This window comes from Arachis hypogaea, chromosome 17 (assembly GCF_003086295.3).
Source record: "Arachis hypogaea cultivar Tifrunner chromosome 17, arahy.Tifrunner.gnm2.J5K5, whole genome shotgun sequence".
Taxonomy (NCBI): domain Eukaryota; kingdom Viridiplantae; phylum Streptophyta; class Magnoliopsida; order Fabales; family Fabaceae; genus Arachis; species Arachis hypogaea.
Window position 1 is genome coordinate 61,237,703 of NC_092052.1, and position 9,611 is coordinate 61,247,313.

The following is a 9,611-nucleotide window of genomic DNA, read 5'->3' on the forward strand; positions in this document are numbered from 1 at the left end:
CATAAAATAATTATAAGATCTTTTAACAATGAACTAATTTCACATATAAATTATATAACATAAGATATTTCTTAGAAGTAAATCGGACATACTTCTTCACAGCATTCTTTATTTTCCTTCCACATTTGGAACAACTGAAATGATTTCTAAAAAGCTCCAAAGGATAACCACAAACACATGAGTAGTACCACCAATCAAAATTGTTGCATATACTTTTAATCTTAGCAACAACATTGAAGAAACCATCCTATATCACAAATATTAAATTAGAAATAATTACAATAATGACCAACACAAAAATAAAATTTCAAAGAAGGATAACTATAATAAGCAAAGTTACACATGGTTTACAACAATCCTAAAAATGTCAAATTAATTTCCATTAACCGCATCATTTTCTTTTAATTCTTTAATACTCCTATTCATGGAAAGATTGACAAAATCATCATCGACATCAGCAACAATAAATCCATTACCGAGGGTGATAGAGTCAATGAAATATGACTCAGAAGGATCCAATCTATATATTTTACAGTCACAAAAAAAGTTACTAAATACTAACATTAATGTCAATATACACAAAATACACAACACCAATTAGAAGAAAAATTGATGCTCACCTAGTAATAAAGCATACATCCTCTGGAATATCAGGATTGATTATGATTTTTCTACAATCTATTACATTCTGTATTACAACATTTCCTATTTATGGTAAAATAAAAATAATCAAAATCAATATATTATTTTTCTGTGAAAAAAATAACATCAAAATAAACTTTATCATTCGCAAACAATACTAATTGGAGTCATAAAATCAAATATTATTATCAATAGTATATTAATAAGGGCATAAACCTCTCTAAAAATTCTTTTTTGACTAAGTTTATACTTCTTTAATTTGACAAAATGAGAATAACTCAAAATATTATATTTATCACATGCTCCAGAGTTTCTAATCTTTTCATTATCTTTGTTTTTAACTTTTGGACTCTTCATTTATAATTAGATTGACATTAATTAATACATTAACTTTATTCACACATTATAATAACCTACTAATTTTTTATAAAACTTATGTAAATCAGGTGTAACTTAAATATTTGAAGCCATATGTTTAGTATTGAAATTCTTTACAAAACAACGAATTCTAAAAGAAAATTCAGAATACCTTCATAAATCTTGACCTTGACAGATTGGAGTAAAATGATTGGCGGTTGCGAGACAGCATTCATAAGAGCCAACCGCATCTTTGTTAAAAAATCTCCAAATAAATTACACGTGAGATAAGAGCTACAATATGATGTGTTCAACATTAGTACTAACTAATTTGTTTATTAATAGACTCCATGAATACGGACATATAAAAAATGAAAAAAAAATCCAAATCACATACTAGAAATCACAACAAGCAATAAACAATCAAATAAAATGCTAACCCATTTGAATACAACTGGATGAGAACTAATTTAAACTTTTCCCATCGTCAAGTTCAACATCAGAATAGTCACGAACACTTATCAAGAAACCCATGACATCTGATCACATCAAATAGAAAGAGATTAACATACAACGATGATTTATAACATACATATCCATTTTATTTGTGATTAGAGTATATTTAAGATAGTAAATCATAATTATGCCAATCAAGTATACTGAATCTTGTCCCATCTGAACAACACTCTCAACAGTCTCTAATGAATATGAAGCCTCTGGAAAATGAACATCAGAAATTGGAATAACCTCCGTGTCAAACCGAAAAAGCAACTTATATCGATGCTTTAGAACTTTTGCTGCACCAATATTCGGAACTACCGTAAATCAAGATTTAGAATACAGCTCTCCTTCTTTGAGAATTTCTCGGAATTGATTAATGACCTCCTTCTTCAAAGTACACTGTATCTTGTTCAACTTCATAAATCACATGACACCAAACACAATTACAAATTTAAACAACAAAATTAGTAGCATACAGTGTCTTGTTCACATGCAAACACAATACTATCACCATTAATAAGAAATATTGAAGATCAAAACATGTTAGGAGTTTCAACTTGAAATTTTAGATATGTATTAACAATGTGAAAAATGGAATAAACATTAAAATATTCTGAAGACGACAAACTGATTAAATTATAACCACACTAGTTCACTTATTTTCAAAAACTTTTAGCATTTTCAAACTCAAGATTAAAGATACAAAGAATAGAACCAAACTTTTCACAGCAAATATAAAAAACCTTGAAACCTTTTGATGAGAAAATATAAAAAACCGAAATTTGGAAGCATGTTGTTAATACACCAAAACTGCGAACAAATTATACACAAATTTCATCACTTATTATGAGTAAAAATTTACTTGAGAAACTTTAAAGCTTGTCATTTCACTAAATAAGGACTGTCCTATCCAAAGAACACATTAAAACTAAACCAGCATGATTGATTGTCTAGTTCTCTTGAATCTATGTCCTTGTAGAATAAAAAAATAAAGTAGTAAATAGCAAAATTTCAATTATCAACAGATTCCAAAGAGCAACACAAGTTAAACAAAGCAAGTGATCAGCATATCCATGTCTTTGTATTAAATAGCATGTTTGAAAGAATGACAAATGAAGAAATTCACAGAAAAATTGCCAAGGATGGAATTGTGTACTAATGCGAAATTAACAACCTCAGCCTATTGCATGTGAGAAAAGAAACTAACTAAACATACATAGAATGCCAAATAAAAAATTGAGGGAGAATGAGAAGTTAAGTAAGGTTTAGGCCATGGCCTCCTAAAGTTTCAGGTTCATTCCATTCTAAGTAGAAATCAATGGCTTGATATGTATGGACAAAAAAAGTACATGAATTTCTGCATACATTTGACATTAGGAATTTTTTTCATCAGAAACTTATGAATCTATCACAAAACTTTTTTAAAGATCTACATTGTATTTTTTCTTAAAAACTTGTAAATTGATCATCACAAAAATATTAGAAATTTTATTTAACTTATTACTTGTTTATTATTTTCATTAGAAGATTGTAAAGATATATAGCTTTAAATTTAGCTTTCAAATTATTCACATAGACATTCTATCAAGCAGTATTCATGCATTAATTTACACAGATAAGATTATGCATACCAAACAATTAAGAAAGACCTCATATCAATAACAACAAAAAAAGCCTTTGGAATCATAAAACTATGAATTATAATTGTCCACATTTCACATAGCTTCTTCTAATGATGAAAAACCTTCTATTGAAATATCTGATTCAACTCAAAACAAAACAACATTAAATAGACTAAATCTGCACCAGAGAGCAAACTTGAAAAATTCAACAAAAGTCTGAAAACATATATAATAACTCTCGGATTAAAAAATGTCTCAAAACATATATAACCACTCACTGATTTATCCATGACCATAATATGAAGAAAAGCAGGTTCGTCAGTCTCCTCTCTGGGATTACATAAACTCCACATTCTGATCACCCTAACGGTTATTTTCCAATACTCTTTCTAAGGAGTGATATTATGAAGGCATTTTTGTGAATCAGTTGACACCACACAAATCTCATTCGCTGCATCCATCGCCAGAACCAGCACAAGAAATGAAAGGATATACCCAATGTTGAATAATAATTCAGAGAAAAAAGAACATACAAAAGGAAACTCTTTTTCTGGGACCAATAAAGCAATTTGAAAAATAAAAAATAACAAATTCCAATAACATTTAAAATCAATGAAATGTAAACCCTAATACACCTACTCCAAAAGAATTTCGACTAAAATACAGCCAGTAGATATTAGAATCAACATGATTAACAGCAACCCTAAGGAATAGCTATTCGAATCCATCAGTCACTTCCACATAAAAAAAATGACTCACTTAGATACAAAATGATGATACAGAAGTAGGAGTAGTTACAATTAGTGATTTGATAGGCAACTACAAATCTAAATAGAGTATCTATGTAGTGAATCCTACTGTGCCCTGTGATTGCTAACCGCAAACATTCGTCAATTCAACGTAAAACCCTATGCATGTTTTGACAGAAGATCTTCACCATGTCATCATCATATGGGAGAGAGAAGCTCTTCATCACCGCCATCATCGGAACCCAAGGAACGCTGCAGCAGGGAAATATATCATCTTTGAGCGACATGAAATGGAGAGCTTAGGAAGACCTCTTGAGCGACATGAAATGGACAGCCAACGCTTCCTTCATATAGGGGGTAGCACTACAAAAAAATATGATTAAAATGGCATTAATATTAAGGCATTGTTACTTAACTGCCGTATTGTTGGTTCATTTTAACATTTTTCTCTTATGCTATAATATTCTTGCTAAAAGCGCTACATTTTGGCGTTTATACCCGCCACTGCAATTGTTTTAATGTTTTTTTAGTTTTTTTTTTATAAAACTATAAGAGAATATGAGAGTAAAAGCAAGTGATGCTTTTCATCATCATACGTGAGTGAGAGTATACGAAACCCTAACAATTGCGGTTGTTCATGTCCACACGACGAAGCCATTATTGTTGATCTAGTTTTCTAGTTCAGATCTGAGGGTTTGCGTCGCGATTCATCTTCACACTACTGCAAGTGACATTGTTATTGCTGCGTACGATTAAACTTCTGTGATCTGGTTCTTCAACTTTGATCCGAAGTTTGCCACCGCCACAAGCGGCGCCGTTGTTGCTGGCTTCCAATTGTGCTTCTGCGATTTGGTTTTGCTATTTTGTGAATTATTAATTACCAATTTGATCTACTTTATCTTTTGATTTTTCCTTCTTCTTCATACTTTTAGATCTAGTTCATGCTCTAATAGGAAGAAACAGAGAACGCCTGTTCTTTTTCCTTGTGTATTTTTACTTTGATTGATCTTCTGCGTTAATAATTTCAGAGAATAATGGAGGTTGATACGCTCTCTGCTTTTGAACCATTCTCCTTTGGAGATTTTCGATTAACGACCTCCTCAGATTACTCGCAACTCTCTCCCAATGTCGATCCTCACGCGCCTTCACGCGCTGCTCTCAGAGTTCAGAAGGTTTACTGCAGCTACCGTACTCGCTGCCGCTTAGCCGATTCCGCCGTCGTCGCCGAAGAGCTCTGGTGCGGTGGTGCCTCCTCAACCTCAATCTATAACTTCTCAATTTTCATTCCTTCATGCAACTCATTCTCAAACCTCTTAAAAAATCAAATTTTTTATTTTAATTATTATTATTTTTGTTTGAATTTTCATTCCTTCAATTTGCCTGAAAGCGCTGCTTCTCGCTGGAGCCGTGTTCGTCTCAACGCTTCCAAGGTTTTCATTCAACACTCTTCTCTATCTAAAACTGAGTCTGAAAAATGAAGCCTTTGATTAAGTGTTTGTTTTGTTTCATTTTTTTCCGTATTTAACATACTGTGTTTTGTTTCTGTTACATGATTATGTTTTATGTATATGTATATATGTGTATAATACTATAATGTAACACTAACATGATCAATAGTACTTAATAGTGATGAGATGTGTGTATAAGAATACTTGGAGTTGTACGGTATATATACCATGCTATACGAATATTTATCATTAATTATTGATTATGGTTTTGGAAAAATGAATTAAAGGACCAAGTTTTGAGCTTGATTCTGAAGAAAAATATGGACCCTTTTTTCTTTGTTTTCTTTTGACAGGTGGGTAAAGGTTTGTCCTTAGATGCCCAAGCTCAAAAGTTGGCTTTTCAGCATTGGATTGAAGCTGAGTTATGCAATACTCTCCCTTTTTTTATTTTATTTTATTTTATTGCTGTTATAGTAGGGTGTAGTGGTTGTAGTAGTCATTTATTTATTTATTTATTTGATAATTCTATGTACTTAAGTTTGTTTGACCAATATGCTCTTATTAGTATATTTTTAATTCTAATTAATTAATTAATTAACTAGTGTTAATTATTTGAACTGTAGATTGATCCACGCCATCGTTATGGACACAACTTGCATTACTATTACGAAGAATGGTGTAAAACGGATTCTAGTCAACCATTCTTCTATTGGTGAGACTTATTTATTTATTTACCATTTTTTTGTCAACTTATATTTTTCTCTTCAAGGAAAGCCCTTTACTATTTTCTCAGAGATTCGGTTGAAACCATAGTGGGTTGGTTGGTTTAGTTTGGACTCACATTGCAAATCATCTTGTACATTGAATTATTTGTAAGTGCTGAATTGCATACACTTCTTTTTCTTCTTTTTGGTTTTCATACAAAAACTGTATATTACTCCGCACTATTGGGTGTGAAATCTTGTTTCGTGCTTGTAGTCATATTGTGTGGAATTTATCATCATGGAAGGAGATAACTCTACAGGGTTGTTTCCTGGATCATCGTTGGATATTAGAAGCCTCCACTTGGACTCCAAACATTTGTGTCAGATAACATTGAACTTGCCTGTTAATGCATTTGCTTCCAAAATTGCCATGTGGATAATAGTAAGAGTTTCATTTTTCTTCTTTTTTTTTAAAGACGATTTTTAGTTTTCTTTCTAAACTTCTAATGAATTTCTACTTTATTGTATTTTCATTTCTCTTTCAGGTACTTAGCCCCTTCACCAAATATCCTTATTTTTAGCCACATGCTAATACTTCTCTATGAAAGTAGAGCAAGGCTTGTTCATGTTCATGGAAATTTTTTAGTCTACATTTTCTTAATTTTAAACAAATATGCTTTGACCATGAACCCGCTTGCAAGGAGTCTAGAGGAGTTTCTGCCCCATAGAATTTCAAGTACCACTTGGTGTTTCATGCTGCTCAGAACAATATTGGTTATGGCTACACATTTAACTGGTTTTCTCATTCCTTATTATGGTAAGTCCTAGGCTTTGTCTGTGTAAGGACGAAGTATAATAAGTTAATAAACTTATATTGTATAGCTAATGTACTTCCACTAAATCTTGAGCATTGTTACATCATCAGGAAAAAATCAATTTTTTATACAAAACAATATTTCTCAGTGGATGAAAGAAAGTAGTTATATTCGCTTACTCACTTTATTGTAATTTCAGGACTTGTGATGGCTTTAATTGGTTCTCTCCTCAGTACACTTGTGGTAAGCCAAGCATGCAATTAAGTCCAACATTCATCCTATTCAACATCTCATGATTTTTAAGTAGCATGCACATTCCTCCATGTAATTCCAAAATACATGATCTGTAATTATATAGGATTGGGTTGAGGGGATAATTAGTATTTGTTTATGTTTAGCTACAGCTAAATTACATTTAGAAATTCAGAAAGAAAATGAAGAGTTTTCTAAAGAATAAATCATTATTCAGTTTAGCAAAGTTTTTAAATATTTTTCTTGCACATGGATAAAACTCGTTTGGTGAGTGATGTAGGAATGCTACACTTTTCAGGCCTTGATATTGCCAGCTTTATGTTTTTTGAGAATTGTGGGGAAAAGAGCAACAAGTACACATGTATTATTGTATCTGATCATTTGAAGTTATAATTGTTTTTTCAACTGTGGCTATCTTATGAGAAGTTTATGGTTATTGAATCTTACCTTCACCAGGGTATCTGGTTAAAACGTCATTAATATTAAGGTGGTTTTGTAAAAATGCCACAATATTCATAGATTAAGGCAGCTTATGTCACTGCCATAATATATTTGTAAATTAGGACATTTTGAGTGATTTTGGCCCGTTGTAGAAGAAAGCCCAACCTAAACCTAATTGCGACTAGAAGAGTAGAGCGTGAGCAACGAGCTTCTCCTCTAGTGGCTTCTTCTCCTCTATTCTTGTGAGCTTCTATGCCATTGATGCGAGCTTCTCCTCCATCAAGCTTCTACGTTCTATGTTGTAAGCATGCATCTGTTTCAGGTTTTCTTAATCAATACTATGTGATCATGTTTGGAATTCATGTAGATGAGGGCTAAAAGGGCTATTGTTGCTATGCTTACAAGTATTGTTTTATATTATGTCCATTTTTATGCTGACTTTTTTCTTTCTGCCAATTCATTGATTTTGTACCCGAGCTCTATTGTTTGAATTTGTATTACTAGAATGGGGGTGAGCCCGAAGAGAAGAAAGTGTGTGGCCGGCCTAGGAAAGCAGCTTCACAGTGCAATACTGTGAGTGGAATGTGCTCTGTTAAACTTCTAGTGTGTTTATGTAACCTGGCTGATCTCTATCTATCTGATTACATCTAAATAGGAAGCTAGAAAATAGTGATATTCTAATACAATTTTGTTAATAACTAATAAGTAATGATATTTTAAGGCAGACTTGTAAGCATGCATCTGTTTGAGGTTTTCTTAATCAATACTATGTGATCATGTTTGGAATTAATTTAGATGAGGGCCAAAAGGGCAGTTGTTGCTATGCTTGCAAGATCAAAAGAAAGTGTGAAGATAGAAGATATTAACATGACTGAGGAGGAAAGAACTGAGGAGGAAAGAACTGAGAAAGAACAGAAGGAGCTTATGCCTTTACTCATGGGCGGAAAATTAAAGTCTTATCAGCTTAAAGGTGTAAAGTGGTTGATTTCACTACAAAATAATATGTATTAAGAGTTATATATTAAGACTTTCAATACTTTTTTTGTATAGGAGTTATTATTTTTTATTTCTAATACTAAAATATTATATATTATGTTTAATATTTTTTTTGTGAGTTATGTAATATTTTGTTGATGAATGATGATTTTTTATTATTGTGAAATTTTAAACAAAAAAATTATATGTTTAACACGATAAAAATTATTTTTTTAAACGATAAAACAAATTACTTTTATCCAGTAAAAAGGGCAATTTGTAACTGTCATTTTAAATAACATAAAATGTCATTTTAACCTGGTAAAAACGGCGGTTTCAAATGCCATTTTAACCCAAAAAATGACACTGTTAGGGTAAAAATGGTGGTTCAAAAATGCCATTTTAACCAATCAAAACGTAACTCTGTCAGGGTAATAATGGCGGTTCAAACCGTCATTTTAACCTATCCAAAAACCGCCGTTTTAACCCAGGAAAAACGGCAGTTTGAACCGCCGTTTTAACTAACAAAAAATGCTATTTTATCTGGAAATAACGGCGGTTTTAACTGCCGTTTTAACCCAACTAAAAAACTGCCGTTTTAATCAGGTAATTGTGGCGGTTTTTTAAAAACCGCCGTAATAACCAAATGGCGCTTCAAATTATGACGGTTTTTCTTGAGCGCCGTTTAAGGTAATAATGGCGGTTCAAACCGCCGTAATAACCTTAAAAAACAGCCGTAATTACCAAGTTTTTTTGTAGTGTAGCTTTTCCAGGTCTACGAAAGTGATGTTGAGTGACATGAAACAGAGGGCCTGGGAAGGAGAAGAACGCGAATGCCATCATACCCTTTGGACAAGACCTCTAAAACTGAAATAAGAACCGGAGTGAAAAGGGATTTATAGGGTATGGGATAAGAAAAAGTAAAATAGGATAGCTGTGGAAGATGGGTTTATAGGGATGAGGCAAATTGGAAGGGTATCAAGAATGGGTGATGATTTCACATAATCATTTTATCTTCTAAGAAAGATTTTCTATCACATCAATCTTTCTCTATTCAATCAAAACTAAAATATTACAAAAAAATAAAAAATAATAGTCTATTATT

At 32.0% G+C, this 9,611-nt stretch overlaps 1 protein-coding gene across 15 annotated transcripts; it reads left to right on the plus strand.

Annotated features, from left to right (window-relative positions):
- Positions 1-3,925: 3,925 nt before the first annotated feature.
- LOC112764520 (uncharacterized) lies at positions 3,926-8,669 on the plus strand. 15 transcript variants are annotated; one of them, XM_072222893.1, is made up of 11 exons: positions 4,160-4,723; positions 4,900-5,108; positions 5,259-5,301; positions 5,673-5,740; positions 5,943-6,031; positions 6,344-6,465; positions 6,569-6,585; positions 6,692-6,840; positions 7,038-7,081; positions 8,036-8,104; positions 8,327-8,669. In XM_072222893.1, exons 2-11 carry the CDS (start codon positions 4,906-4,908, stop codon positions 8,540-8,542), a joined length of 1,020 nt encoding a protein of 339 aa, XP_072078994.1. In that variant the 5' UTR covers positions 4,160-4,723; positions 4,900-4,905; the 3' UTR covers positions 8,543-8,669. The 15 variants fall into 15 exon arrangements, 8 of the variants coding, with proteins under 8 accessions (XP_072078993.1, XP_072078990.1, XP_072078995.1 ...); XR_011875269.1 differs by adding an exon at positions 7,389-7,832 and having other exon boundaries at positions 3,926-5,301; XR_011875271.1 differs by adding an exon at positions 7,684-7,832 and having other exon boundaries at positions 3,926-5,301; positions 8,327-8,414.
- Positions 8,670-9,611: the final 942 nt, after the last annotated feature.